At 32.3% G+C, this 14,239-nt stretch overlaps 3 protein-coding genes and 1 long non-coding RNA gene across 5 annotated transcripts; 3 read left to right on the top strand and 1 right to left on the bottom strand.

The window, feature by feature from the left end:
- The first annotated feature begins 1,958 nt into the window (after positions 1 to 1,958).
- On the top strand, positions 1,959 to 5,803 carry LOC126743399 (uncharacterized). The gene is made up of 3 exons (XR_007662857.1): positions 1,959 to 2,074; positions 4,559 to 4,953; positions 5,299 to 5,803. It is a non-coding gene; the product is annotated as an uncharacterized LOC126743399 (long non-coding RNA).
- Positions 5,804 to 10,432: 4,629 nt separating this feature from the next.
- LOC126735072 (protein canopy 4) lies at positions 10,433 to 11,341 on the top strand. The gene is made up of 2 exons (XM_050438968.1): positions 10,433 to 10,658; positions 10,722 to 11,341. The coding sequence occupies exons 1-2, from the start codon at positions 10,562 to 10,564 to the stop codon at positions 11,264 to 11,266; spliced, it is 642 nt and encodes a 213-aa protein (XP_050294925.1). The 5' UTR covers positions 10,433 to 10,561; the 3' UTR covers positions 11,267 to 11,341.
- LOC126735080 (28S ribosomal protein S33, mitochondrial) lies at positions 11,337 to 11,889 on the bottom strand. Its single transcript, XM_050438981.1, has 2 exons — positions 11,663 to 11,889; positions 11,337 to 11,613 (listed from the first exon to the last, which is right to left on the bottom strand). Exons 1-2 carry the CDS (start codon positions 11,803 to 11,805, stop codon positions 11,403 to 11,405), a joined length of 354 nt encoding a protein of 117 aa, XP_050294938.1. The 5' UTR covers positions 11,806 to 11,889; the 3' UTR covers positions 11,337 to 11,402.
- An 844-nt stretch (positions 11,890 to 12,733) lies between these two features.
- Positions 12,734 to 14,215, top strand: LOC126735394 (tRNA (guanine-N(7)-)-methyltransferase non-catalytic subunit wuho). 2 transcript variants are annotated; one of them, XM_050439365.1, is made up of 4 exons: positions 12,734 to 12,997; positions 13,097 to 13,249; positions 13,309 to 13,650; positions 13,704 to 14,215. In XM_050439365.1, exons 1-4 carry the CDS (start codon positions 12,836 to 12,838, stop codon positions 14,190 to 14,192), a joined length of 1,146 nt encoding a protein of 381 aa, XP_050295322.1. In that variant the 5' UTR covers positions 12,734 to 12,835; the 3' UTR covers positions 14,193 to 14,215. The 2 variants fall into 2 exon arrangements, with proteins under 2 accessions (XP_050295322.1, XP_050295329.1); XM_050439372.1 differs by having other exon boundaries at positions 12,858 to 13,004.
- The last annotated feature ends 24 nt before the right edge of the window (positions 14,216 to 14,239 follow it).

Here is a 14,239-nt window from a genome sequence, read left to right as displayed (position 1 = left end):
ATCAACAATACATGCAAAAAATGGGGAATTAATGATGGCATTTTGAATAAAAATGGAAATTTCGTCTTTAATCAGGTCAATGAGTTCATTTTGTATCATTTTTGAGAGGCCTCTAAAATAAGTCTTTTTTTGCCAGTGATCTTTTATGTTCTGGATTCGAATTTAACATTAATTCCCAAATTGCTTTGAAATTTCCAGGATTTAGAGAGTCATCTGACTCATCGTAGCCACGAAGAGCCAGTTCCTGTTTAGCTAAAGTACAAGTTAAAGCAATTAATTTTTTAATAATTTCTCGGTTTATTTTAACTTCAGCATTATACTTGACTTTTGAAATTTTCGACTGTTCGTCTAGCAAGTCACGAACAGAAAACTCTCTTTTTTTTACATCCTTAAAGGACAAAGAACTACTTAAATGCTCTTTACAAGTTGAATGTTTCTTAAGCGATGCAGATATATTTTTTAAATTAGAGTATCCTTTATAATTCCATACACACTTTTTATTCGAAAGCAACAAACATGGCCAACAATACACATCATACCAAGAGATATTAAAAGCACGTACTTTTTTCCCATCTTTTTGGTCAATACACAGTTTTGGAATAGGCCTGTCACTCAAAATAATTTTTCGCCTTTCAGCCTCAGGTCTTTTAGCCAATGGTAATTCCAACAACGAAACAATAATGTCCAATCCACTGCCAAGTGCCAACATAACATTATTGGTACTAGTAAGTAGTGCAACTTGGTAGAACTTCAGGCTCATATAAACTCATTTTTGTCTATTATAATATTATCTTACTATTCCAAAAAAAGTAATATTTAAGTCCTCAAACTTAGCCTTTAATTTTTAAATAAAATTTAATAAAAGGCTTTGGCCTCTTACGCCTTTATTTTAATTACACAACCAACTAGTGTTAAATTAAAAAAAAAACGTAATAGGCAAAAGCCTTGTAAAAACATTGCAAATTTCTGGATTTAATTATTAGGTTCTTCACCAACTTCACTTTACCGATGTTTACAACTTTTAAATTAAAAACACTACAACTTTTTAATTCACGAAAACATTTAACCACGAACCCTCAAATTACGATTTAGCAAATTAAGAACAAATTCAAGTACAAATCAATAAATTTTTCCGCTAAAAACAAACATTCAACCGCAAAAACAAACGCAGGCCACCTCGTGTACCCTTGTTTTGTGTATGGGCTTTTCCACACACGGTATTCTGGGTTGTGATTTTTTCTTCAATAAAACACCAATTTTTCGGTAAATAAGTGTAATTAGAAGAATGAAATAAAGCACTGCACTAACCGTACAATTCTGTTATTGTTGTATAAAATATACAAATAAAAATTTTACAAAGTAAAATTCTGATTCTAACCGAATCTTGTATTATATACTGTTTAATGACCTGTTGGCCTAAAGTTAAAAGTGTGAATGTATATAAAAATATGGATGGAGTGGAGAATGTGGCTGTGTAAAATGCTTACATAATGAAACGTTGCATTTTTGATTATAGAAGGATCTTTGTACTATTTGTCGGCTTTAGTAAGGAAATTGAATAAGCGGTTTTAAGAAATTAAATCTAATAACTCTGTTTATAAAGCTAAGACTGTTTATAAAACTTAATATGCCGCCTGTAATAAAATATTAAATTTATATCATGCGGCTGGCGCGGCGACTAAATAATTATAGTCTAAACAACCCTATTAGTGGTTTTTTAAGTGCGTTTAATCGATTTGATGCTTAAATAAAATATATTTGCGGGTTAAGATAATAAATAAATTGATGTTTTTTAAATAAATTTTTAAAAAATTTTTATAAAATATTTTTAAAATTTTATTTTTGTATTTTGTATGCTTAAAATTTTAGGGTAGGCCCGGCCTACCCTGCCTATTCCCACGAGCCGCCACTGATGTGAAGTGTTTATTATTTAATTTTGATTAAGTCGGCCATCGATGTTTTACAACAGATGTTTTGAAGGCATTGATGTCAACATCGATGTTTTATTACGATGTCCCAGCACTAAAATCAGCCGTCAGCTGGCTATGATATACGTCATTCTGTCAGATTTAGGGTAAGTTCCGTAATTTAACCGGTTCGTGTATTTCCAAAACCTAATATTGTACAACGCTTGCAAGTTTTCCTCGATTGTTATTGGTTAATTCAAAATCTAGTTGGTTACAACGGTGTACTCCAAAATCTAATACGATACAACGCCGCCACAATATTAAATAGGATTTTACCATTAGACTCCTAAGTATATTCGAATATAGCGCCAAGTCGCTAAATCTAATAGACCGCAACACCAAAGCCATTTATTTACATTTAAACACTCATAACATAACCTTAAATATTTAAGTGCTGTTATTGGTGCGGGTATCACTAGTTTTTAGCATAGAGTAGAGTAATTAAAAGTATGAGAGGGTTCAATCCTATAGTGACAAGTAGGCACCATCTTTACCCTAAACTCGATTGCAGCGTACGGTTGCGGTCTAACCGAACTAAAATAATTGACATTTGTCACAGTCGGTAAAATAGTCTACTGTAATACCGATCCTCATAGAAATGAAAGGCGTGCCATTCAAAATTTTAGAATGGCGCGAAATTTAAAATTATTGACCCATTAAATAAATTTTTAACAGCGTAAAGGCTGTGAATCTCGATCACAAACTCTAAAAAATTATGAAATAGTGCAAGTGTATTAATTTAATTTTTGAAGAGGCTAAGAGTGATAATGTATGTAATTTAAGTTTATTTTTTACATTTTTTAATTGAATTCGTTAGTTTTTTGACATTAAATTCATCAAATTTGCTTTTAAGCTGTTAAGTTAATGCATTAACGCCCTTCAAAAAAATAAATTGTTAATAATGCACTTTTTCATTGATTTTTAGAGAATGCGAAAGAGATTTTACAGCCCAATACACTATCAAAAAAAGATTTAATAGGTCAATTATGTAAGACAATATTTTAGAGATTTAAGTATAATATATTAAGTCCTATTTTGAGAATTAAATGCTCGATACTAACAATGTTAATTTCACTAATGTTATCAACAAATTAACAAGGGTAGGGGTTGAATTAAAGTCAATTGTAAAGTAAGTTTATAATTTATTGTCTTAAAAGGGATCCTGATACAATTTGTTTTTGTGCTGCTTTAGCACAACACTGTCCATGGTATGTATTTTGCTTTTTCTACATTTTGAGGATATGATACAAAAATTACAATTTATCAAATTTATAAATTAATTATTTATAGACATAAGAACTATATTTCTCAAAAATATGCCCTAAAAATGTTACGTTTACCACCACAATGTTACGTTTACCACTTTTTTGTACCGAGGGTACCCAAAAATGTTAGGGGAGTGGTAATATATAAAAACTAACCCTGTAATTAAAATATTCTTTATAGAGAGTATGATATATAGTATGAAAAATTAGTTAACACTGATGTATACCCTAAATTCTAGATGTCTTCGGTCCTTTTTCTTAAATATTCAAGGAGAATCCCTGGATCTTACTCCCACCTTATCGAGGTGAGGTACCTCTTTGAGTAGTGACCTGGTAGAATAGAAGTTGTTTCACTTATTGTGGTTTTGGTACTTCCTAGCAGCAAAGCACTGGTGATACCTTTCGTCAGACCTAGTAAAAAGTGGTCTAGCATAATTATGTTCATTCTGAACATTATATTGAGATAAGGTAATAAAGTCAATGTATCTTCCCAAGGTACTTGTGCCTCAACCAGTACTGGGGCATTTTGAATAATACTTGGGCCAGCAATTGGGAAAGCACACTTTCTTAAATGAGTATGTATAGTACTAGTAAATGAAATATCATCAAAATGGTCTTGACATAAATAACACCTTGTTGAGGTTGGGCTTAAACCAAGTATTTTAAACCATTCGGACCTCCTAATATAATGTCACTTTCAGGAAATTTAAAGAAAATTTTATTTTTGTATGAATCCTCAATAGGCCAATAGTATGTATTAGAACAAGTAGGTGCCTTGCATTTAAAAATGATTTTTCCTGGTGATATCATTATTAGGGCAGTTTTAAAATGGTAAACAACAATTTTAGGTGACCTACAACATGGTGAAAACTATTTGATAAAAAAAATTGCACTTACCCCATCCTAGGGATCTGAAACCACACAATAAAACAACAAAAAAGCTTCTATGATGAAATTACACTTTAATCACTTTAAGCTACATTTTGAACTATTTTTTGTTGAGAAAAAAGGACACACCCAACGGACGCCAAAATAAAAAGGAATAAGCCATAGATAAAGAATATATATTGGGTTATTGATCATCATTTTGTTTAACCGATTCCAAGCGGTCTATCGGCATAGATAAAGAATATATATTGGTCTATCAGTAATTACCGTTCCTAAATGGTATTAACCAAGTTCTGTAACAGGGTAGTTCTGTAATAAAGGGGACCAAAGGCACAGTACATTTTCCCATAAAACATGGATTAATCCGTTATTGTGCGCATATCCTCAACTATTCTGGTTATGCTTTAAATATAAAGAAATCCTTGGCATACTTTTTAGATCCTGTTGCTGCGACAGATTTTCTACAGGCCAACTACCCACAAATTTTCCAACCACAAAATGAAAATATTGAATTACAAAATGTTGATTTGGAAGAAACAACAGAGGCACAAGAAGAAATCTGGACAAAAAGAAAACCAACTCCAAATGAATTGGAGGCCACAAGGCTACTGTTAAGCAAGGAATTTGATGACAAGAAGACCGTAAAATCTAAACTTTGGCATAAAATTGCAAATTTATTAAGATCAAGGAATTTTTATCTGGGTCCCACAGGTGCAGACACAAGTTTTCCAACCTTTGTAAAGGCTATTTGGCTTTTATAAGAAATCAAAAAACTACTGGAAAAGAGTCCATGGATCTGCCCCTATTCTATGATGAAATTCATTTGATATTAGGTAATTTTTATTAATTAAAATTTTTTTTCAAAATTTCAGTGCAGACACCACTGTTGAAAATAAAAAAATGGTTAAAAATGCTGTTTCACACATAAATGGTGTATACCAAATTTTATAAAAATATAAAGTGGTGTGAAATTGACACTAAAAAAAATTATTTCTTTCTTAAAACTTAACACCCTGTAGCTCAAAAATTAAGAAGTTTAGAATATATGTTGAAAATAAGTTTTTTTTTTTTAAATCACTCAAGGATTCATACAACCTATATGATCGGCACTCAAATAATAAACATCCTGTATACTATTGAATAATACTTGCTTAAATTTCTACTGTTTTTTATTTTAGGTTCTAAACACAAAGCTGTGCCCCAACATTTAGAAGATACTATTTCTCAAATGCAGCAACAATTTTCAGACAATGAAAATGAAACAGAGGTAGATGAAGCAGAGCCCTGTGCAGGCCTCTCAACAGACCCTGTGAGCCAATTTAGTAGAAGTAAAGAAACAGTAAAGCCTCTGTCAAAAACAGAATCCGTTTTGGTTGAAATGAGGGAGGACAGGAAACAGAGAGAAAATGAATTCAACTTTGTGAAGGAGCATTTTTTTAAAGCCTCTGACCAGAGAGACAAGTTTCTCAATATTTTAGGGAAACTTGTCTCGAAAAGAAAAAGGGAAGATTCTGACTCTGATTAAGATTTTATGCCATATAAAAATCAGAAACTTTTTATAAAATTCTGCCTCTAAAGGTTCAGTTTAATTAAAGAAGACCTAACTGTTTAAGTTTTACGAGTTTATATACTACTTACCGTATAAAAGATTTAAAATCTTTAAACAAGATTTTAGTTTATTAGAATTAAGCAGCCTATATTTAATATAACCTTATTTAAATAAAATTTTGTTTCCGAGGTATGTTATAAATAAATATTTTGTAATTTTTGAAGTGCCTAGATATTTTATTTTAACCATCTTTTATATTCAACTGTCATGAAATAAAACAACTATATATATTTTTAAATATGCAAATGCCAATATGTATTTATTTACAAAATAGAAAAAATTAAATCTAATATGTATTATGTAAATACAACTTATTTTTAATCCTATCCCTTTTAATTCTCCCTTGTGCTCGTACATCTCCTTGCTCCGCAATATATTATTCATCTTTTACCTCCAGAATTGGCTCTGTGAACACATCATTGTGTATTAAGCAGAAATTGTGCAAGATACAAGCTACAGTTGCAATTTCTACCAATTTGCTTATATTATATGTCTTGATAAATTGCAAACGTCTCCACCTTCCCTTAATCATACCAATGGTGTGTTCAATGATTATTCTTTCGGAGGATAACCGATAATTATGGAACTTTTCTGCTCTACTTAAGTTTCCATTATCTTTGTAGGGAGTCATAAGCCAACTCCTTAAAGTAAAGGCACTATCACCAATTAAGTGATAATTCTCATTATGAAAGAATTTATCGGGTCCATGGGTCTCAATCTCTCTGAATAAAGTGGAGTTTTCAAATACCTAAAATAAGTTACAATCAAAATGGAAAATAAAAAAATAATTCAAATTAATTATTTTTAAAGGTTTATGTAATAAATACACATCAAATTACTTTAATTTTTATGCAGAATCGTAAAATCAAATAATAAATCAAATAGGGTGTTCAATTAAAAAAAAAACAAAATTATTCTGCCATGCCTTTTGTAAACACCCCGTATATGTCAGAACAATTTAAAAATCTTAAACGTTTTTTTCATCCTTGCAAACAAAAAAAAAATAAATTTTTTTGCAAGTATTAATGGACATGCTGTATTATACTTACTCTTGAATCATGTGCAGATCCAGGAAAACCAATAAATGCATAGGTTAAAAGTCTATATGCTGCACAAATTAGCATCATGCTGATAGAATGTCTTCTGTATCTATCTATGTAACTATCCTGTTGCTCCTTTTCTACACTCAAAAAAATATGACTCCCATCCACAGCACCTACTACTCCTAAAAAATATATAATTATGTGAAATATTATAAATAGTAAAAACCTGTATTTGCTCATAAAACTATTATTATCCCAGAGTTTAAGACACAATCAAAATAAAGGTTCATATTACATCATGCAATTCACATTACATAATATGCCCTGAACTTTTTCCACCTTTTTTATCTAAAGGAACTGTATGTATCTCATACTACACATACAAGTATAGTATTGTATAGTGCCTTCTTTTAGGTCAGTATTGGTTAAGGCACTGTCTGAACGGCTCTGTTTCTTAAGACGGGCTAGTCAACAATACCCCAATTTGATATCAAGTGATACTATCCGCACCTACCGTATCAAATACCGGCTTGAAATTCAGACAAGGAGGAGAAAGGTCAATGACAACTTCATTAGCCAGTCAAGTAACCCTGTCCGGGCAATGTGGAGGGTAATTACAGCTCTGAACCCTAGCGTAAAGGAATCGGAGCTGAGTGATATTAATGCCAGCCATTTTAATGAATCTTTCGTGAATGTTCCTGCCAAACTAAAAGAGACTCTTCCTCTGCCTCCCAAAAATCCTTTAGCTTATTTGACTGGCCCTTGCGGACCCGGCTTTTCCTTTGCCGAAGTTACTTTCATCCAGGTCCGTCAGGTGATTGATGGCATGAAGAATAGTGCAAGCAATGATCCATATGATTTGAATATCAGACTCATAAAGACTATTAAGAATTTAATTATTGTTCCCCTGACCAAACTAATCAACCTGGCTATCTTTGAGGGCACATTTCCATCCTGTCTTAAAATTGCTAAGGTCATTCCTATTCACAAAAAGGGTTCAAAAGTGAATGTTGAAAACTACCGTCCCATTTCTCTGGTGCCTATCATTGGAAAGATTTTTGAGTCTTTACTCAAGACTCAAATAGAGGAGTATTTTGAACAAAACTCTTTATTTTATGTGAACCTACATGGGTTTAGAAAGAAACACTCCACCACTGGTGCGCTCCAGAACCTGTGTGACGTGGTGCTTGACGGATTTGAAAGTGCTCTGTACTCCCAAGCCTCATTTTACGATTTATCTAGGGCTTTTGATTGTGTGGAGCATAATATTCTTCTTCAAAAGCTCAACCACTACAAATTTTGTTCGAGAAGTCTGTCACTGCTACAGTCCTACTTGAGTGACCGAAGTCAGTTTGTTTGTTTTGGGAGATGTAGGCCTCAGAGTTTGTCGATTGAGCATGGAGTGCCTCAGGGATCCGTTCTCGGGCCTATCCTGTTTCTTATATTTCTTAATGACCTACCAACTTGTAACCCTGATTGCACTTTCTATTTGTATGCTGATGATACTACATCCCTGTGTACTAATAGGAGTTGCGCAAACATTTCGCTCAAGGCTCAAGAATCTTGTTCTCAGTTTAGAGACTGGGCCGTTTCCAATAGATTGTGCTTAAATGAGTCCAAAACTCAAAATATAATTTTTTCCCTTCGGGACGTTGATTCCCAGCAACAATCTTTAGGTGTGTCTGTGGATTTTCTGGGTGTTAGATTGGATAGTGGTTTGACGTGGCAAGGTCACATAGATGAATTGTCAACCAAATTATCAAGGTGTACTTTCCTGATTCGCAATTTGTCTGGGTCTGTCTCCGCAGGTACTCTCAGGACAGCTTACTTTGGATATTTTTACTCTCTAATGACGTATAACTTACTAAACTGGGGTCATTCAGCGCATATGCCCAGGATTTTTGCATTGCAACGTCGATGTGTGCGAGTGATTGCGCAGATTGGATACAGGGATTGTTGTAGGGTCCACTTCAGGCTTCTGAGAGTTCTCACCTTGCCAAGCGCCTTCATACTTCTGTGCCTTGTATTCATTAGGGAAAACCTACCCAGGTTTGCGACTCATGCTAGCACTCACAGTCATGACACCAGAAATAGCGGCTCCTTGGTGGCACCATTTAGGAGACTCGAGCGTACCCGTAATGGCGTGTCTTATTATGGAATTAAGTTCTTTAATGTCCTGCCGGTCTCCGTTAAGGATTTGCCTCTTAATGCTTATAAGACAAAGGTAAAACATTTTTTAGTCACCAATGCTTTTTATTCATTTAAGGAATTCTTGAGCTCAAATTTCAGTGCTATTGCATAGGCTGGGTCTCTTGACTTTTAGTGTTAAGTGTTTTTAAGCATTACTTTTTAGGCTTATATGTGTTTTATTTTTGTTCTTAGGTAAAACGAATTTTACAGTTTAATACTTTTATTTGGAGTTATATTTTTGACTGACTTGTGTAAAAGCTTTATACTTTTTGGCATGAATAAATAAAAAATAAATAAATATAGATTGACAACATATTAATAGAATGTTGTAATTTATAGAGAGTGGTTAAGGGTACCCAGTGGCCAGATTGGCAAGAAAATTTTAACAATATAGGCAAAAAATTGTACCTATAGGTATAAATATTGTTACAACTATAGGTAGAATTGTTTACATATTATGCTGGCTGGTCTGTGACAATTCAGTGGCCCACCTTTACAGTTTCTAACTATACTAAAGGAAACCTGATGTTTTAATTACATATTTCAAAATACTTTTTTTACCTGGATATTTTGTAAAGCCTGAGGAAACTTCTCTAAGTTCTTGTTCCCCATTAGGAAATTTTATTATTGTATTTTTCATTTGCATTACAAAATATAGCAATTTATTTACCACACTCATTACTGTGTTATGGGAAACCTTAAACTGATTTCCTATACTTTTCAAGGAATCCTGAGTACCCATATATTATAAAAATATAATAGTTGCATTTTCAGGTCAATGGGAAAATGTCCGCCACTGTACTGTATTTTGTTGTTATCTTCTTTTGCCACTTCACATTCCAATTTCTCTAAAGTTGTTTTCTCCAACCGGAAAAGTTGAAAAAACTGGTTATTATTATACTGAATAATCCAATCGTTAAAAGAAATTTTTTTAGGCATCATATTGTGATCTTGTATGGCTAAAGCTAAATATCCTTTTTTTGATTTAGATCGAAGAAACTTAAAAAGACTGATATTTTTCTCTTGATTAAAGAATAATTCTTCAGCCATTGGAAATATTTTTAAAAAATCTTCTTCCATTAAAATGCCTAAAATGTTAAAATAGGTTCATATAAAAATTTAGGAATGCTAAGATTACAAATAAATTGTCTTAGCATTTAATTTTTACCTTATTTCCTTTTTAAAGATGACACAAAATTTATTATGGCTAATATGCTAATAAGTTTTCTTTTTTGATATTTATGTTTAAGAACTAATTACATATAACATGTCTGGGGTATTATTTATAATCAAACAAAATGATGTTTTATAGCGGTTATAACTATAACCGCTTGGACGTGTTTGGTTAATACCATTTAGGAACGGTAATTACCGATAGACCGCTTGGAATCGCTTTTAGTTCGTGGTCAAAACATATGCATCTTCGAAAACTGTCTATTATCCTGCCAACAAAACTCTTAATGCGGCAACGTTGCATTATGAGGTTAAGTTAAAGGATTAAAATATAAACAGACTGACTATCGCAAAGCTTCCTACTCAATTCGGATTAATTAAATTACCAATGGTATACGTAAAAACCACTAATCAAGTACAAAAATAATGTTATTCAAATATTTCCTTCTGCTTCTATCAGCAAATTTATCAAAATGTATAACAGAAGAGGACCAAGGGGTTATATATGCGAATAGATGTGAAGGTAAGCCCATATCCCTAGGTTTCCCTTAAATGAATCCAACATTTACACTAACGACAATTTCAGTATGTAAAATATTGACGGTCGAATTGCAAAACCGCCTTGAGGAGACCGGCAAGAGCCATGATGTAATTGAAACGGGTTACTCAGTAGATGACATTAAACCAAAGAAAAAGAAACAGTACAAAAAATCTGAGCTTCGCTTGATAGAAACCCTCGATGGCTTATGCAATAAAATTTTAGAATATAATATTCACAAAGAGAGAACAGACAGTACAAGGTTTGCGAAAGGGATGAGCCAAACTTTCCAAACTCTACATGGCTTGGTAGATAAAGGTGTCAAAGTAGAACTCGGGATTCCATACGAGTTATGGGATAAACCCAGTGTTGAAGTTACCAACATGAAAACCCAGTGTGAAACCCTTTTGGAAGAAAATGAGGCCACTATAGAAGAATGGTACTTTCAGCACGAGGAAGGTGGTGAGTCTTTAAAGACTTTTTTGTGCGAGAAGAAAGTACTTAAAGGGAAAGATACTTCATGTTTAAATGAGCAGTTAAAAGGTGAAACTGGAGGTGATGATTTGAAGAATCAACCTAAGGAGGAACTTTGATTATAGATCTCTTTTTTTTTATTACTTTTGCCATATTGTTTCTCAGTAAGAATAAATTAAGCTTAAAAACCTCTATTAAGGACATTTATTTTATTTTATCTACTAAACATTTATTCTATTTCGTACAGTGCTAGCTTTATGAAGGCTCTTCATTCTGTTTGGACCTGGGTTGCCTTTTCGGTTTCGCTTTGCCCCTTAGTGCTCTCATCCTTTCCATTTCGTCCTTAAAATCCTGATGTTCATCTCTGTACAACCCATAGTACCTCAACTTCATCATTAGCTTCCCAGTTTCGATGTGCCGTGGATAGTAAGCGTGTATTTCTTTACGTAAATTAACCGGTTGTTCACTGGAAATTGGTATTTAAACCAGTTTCAGGGGACAACTGGGTTACCTACCTTAGGATTTTGATCACCTTCAAGGATTTTGAATTGATGGCCTGCACAGGTTCTCCGAATATACGGTTACTTAACCTGTTCATTCTTCGGGCGTATTCCGTTCCTACTTTAATTAAATCGGTGTATTTCACGTAGTTTGTCATCTTATTGTTATAAAAATTAGTTTTTTTTCAGAATTCAAAATAGTAGTGCGTTTGACATTTCAAACAATTAGGTTAGGTTGATTATCAGCTGAACGACAGATGACAGACCTCTATGTATTTGTCTTTTGTGACATGACCAATGTTGCCAGATCTAGTGAATTTTTAGCTACTTTAGTGATTTAGAGAAAACTTGATAAATCCCACATTTCTAGTGATTATTTAAAATGTCAATAGTTTTTTAAGAAGTATAAAAATTCTGCTAAGCAAAATAATAACCAAATTATAGAAAGCTAAGAAAGCATTATTTTGTGTTATTTTCGGTACTAATAAACACATTTAAATCTTATCCATATACCTTGCATGTTGTTTTATGCAAGGATAATTTAATGAAATGAGTAATTATATAAAAAAGGTAAATGATTTATTAAAAGATTAAATTTGAATATTTAACATTAAATGGGCATTTTTTTATCTCTCCGGTATTATGAGGGCACTAAGTAGTATATTATAATTTTTTAAATGCCCCTACTTTCAATGAATAATATTTAATGCTTAAATAAAACTAATTTAATGAGTTTACAAATAATAAAAAAAATATAATTTCTAAAAAAAAACGATACCTACATGCTTCAAGAACATCTATAATAAGGGTAAAAGTCTTAACATAGGGATATAAAAATCTGTTTTGAAAAATGAAAAAAAAAGTACTAGATATGCAGTTTTAAGTAGTTTCTAATTTTGTGTTTTTAAAACTGAACTTTTTTATTTTTTTTTAACTGATATATGTACATACGTTATTTATATACATTTCTTACAAGGAATAGGAATACCTCGTTAAAATTTTAATCTAGTGATTTTTTTATTGAATCTGGTAACTTTTTACAAACATTTCTAGTGGTTTTTATTTTTTGAACTTGGCAACATTGAACCTAACCTAAAAATAAATATCAAAATATAAACCAAAACATGTTTTTTTTATTTTTCCGCTTTATTTAAATTATTTTTAAAGAATCTCCTCTCATTTCAAATCATGATTTTGCTGCAAGAAACGTCCGAGGATTCGGTTTTCTTAAAAACTATTTTTTCCTGTAGTGATAGAGTATTTATTCATGATTCAAAAGCAGACTCCCTAGGAGAGATTCAAGTCCCTGACCCCCCAATTTCTGAAAATATTTCCAAAGAACAAAAACAGGTAAGAGGTAAGATTTCTTTCACTAAAAAAACGAACGTTAGAGTTGATTAAACAGTTTTACAATCCCAATACCGAATTTATTTAAAAACTCACTTGCAGGCACTAAAAAATGCAAAAAAAGACATCATATGGATGGGATTTTCAGCGGATAAACAATACTTTGCCCTGTCCACAGAAAACAAACAAATGATTGTCTTCAACGATAAATTTGAACCAGTAAAAAACATAATTTTATCAAGGACATCCAGCAAGGTGCCTTCCCTCTATAAAAAGGCATTTAAACCCTAATATAAAAACTTATATATTTTCAGATATGTTTCTCGCCAAAAAATGACTTACTAGTGGCAGATCGAACAGGAGATGTTTACCTCTATAAACTTTCAGATGAGAAAGATGAGCCACAGTTGCTACTGGGCCATCTGAGTGTCATATCTGACATGCTTATCACCGATTGTGGCCGATATGTCATTACTTGTGATAGGGATGAGAAAGTTAGAGTGTCATGCTTTCCAAATGGTTATAATATCATTAGTTATTGTCTAGGCCACACAGAATTTGTTACCACTTTAAAAATGATAAAAAGTGCGAATGTATTATTGTCAGCTTCGGGTGATGGCACCGTGAGGATGTGGAATTATTTGGAAGGGAAACAAGTAGGTTAAGGTGTTTTAATATATTATATTGACTTTAAATAATAATTTTTTAGATTAACATAATAAATGCTGGAAAGTTGGTGGATGATCAGAGTTTGGCAAGTTTTGCCAAAAAAATGGACAGTGAAAAAGTTGATATATCTGCTTTACCAATCACAGATATGCAAATATGTGAAACCCAGTTTGATGTACTATTGGCACTATCTCTTGCCACTGTTGGTAAATTGTTTTTGTTTAAAATATGCCCTAATAATTTAGAGTATTCTTATGTGCAAAGCATTGAGGTGTTTTCACCTGATTTTACATATTTTTATGATACCAATAATAGCAACTTGTATGTTTTTTCCGATAAAATGTTTGTTTATAAGTTTATTGATGGGAAATATGTTGTTTTAAGTTCGAATAGTTATGAAGGTACTTTGGGGAAGTTTAAGGAGGGTTTCGTGAAGGAAAATAGTGATATTAGTGTATGGTATAAGAGGAGGTTTGACAATGTACAGGAGTATTTAGAGAGGAAGAAAATGAGATTGCAAGTAAAATAAATAGGAGTTTACTTACTGTAAAAGGGTTTTTGTTTTAAAATGAAACC

The sequence above is a fragment of the Anthonomus grandis genome, chromosome 1 (assembly GCF_022605725.1).
Source record: "Anthonomus grandis grandis chromosome 1, icAntGran1.3, whole genome shotgun sequence".
Taxonomy (NCBI): Eukaryota; Metazoa; Arthropoda; class Insecta; order Coleoptera; family Curculionidae; genus Anthonomus; species Anthonomus grandis.
Note: the sequence above shows the minus strand (reverse complement) of the source record. Positions and strands in the feature narration are given on the sequence as shown.

Bases quoted from the DNA above. Each gene is read 5' to 3' on its own strand.
- LOC126735072 (XM_050438968.1), top strand. From the start codon at position 10,562: ATGTTATTCAAATATTTCCTTCTGCTTCTATCAGCAAATTTATCAAAA. The intron at 10,659-10,721 runs GTAAGCCCATAT...CGACAATTTCAG, and splicing joins ATATGCGAATAGATGTGAAG to TATGTAAAATATTGACGGTC.
- LOC126735394 (XM_050439365.1), top strand. From the start codon at position 12,836: ATGATTTTGCTGCAAGAAACGTCCGAGGATTCGGTTTTCTTAAAAACT. The intron at 12,998-13,096 runs GTAAGAGGTAAG...ACTCACTTGCAG, and splicing joins TTTCCAAAGAACAAAAACAG to GCACTAAAAAATGCAAAAAA. The intron at 13,651-13,703 runs GTAGGTTAAGGT...ATAATTTTTTAG, and splicing joins ATTATTTGGAAGGGAAACAA to ATTAACATAATAAATGCTGG.
- LOC126735080 (XM_050438981.1), bottom strand. From the start codon at position 11,805: ATGACAAACTACGTGAAATACACCGATTTAATTAAAGTAGGAACGGAA. The intron at 11,614-11,662 runs GTAGGTAACCCA...ACCAATTTCCAG, and splicing joins AAGGTGATCAAAATCCTAAG to TGAACAACCGGTTAATTTAC.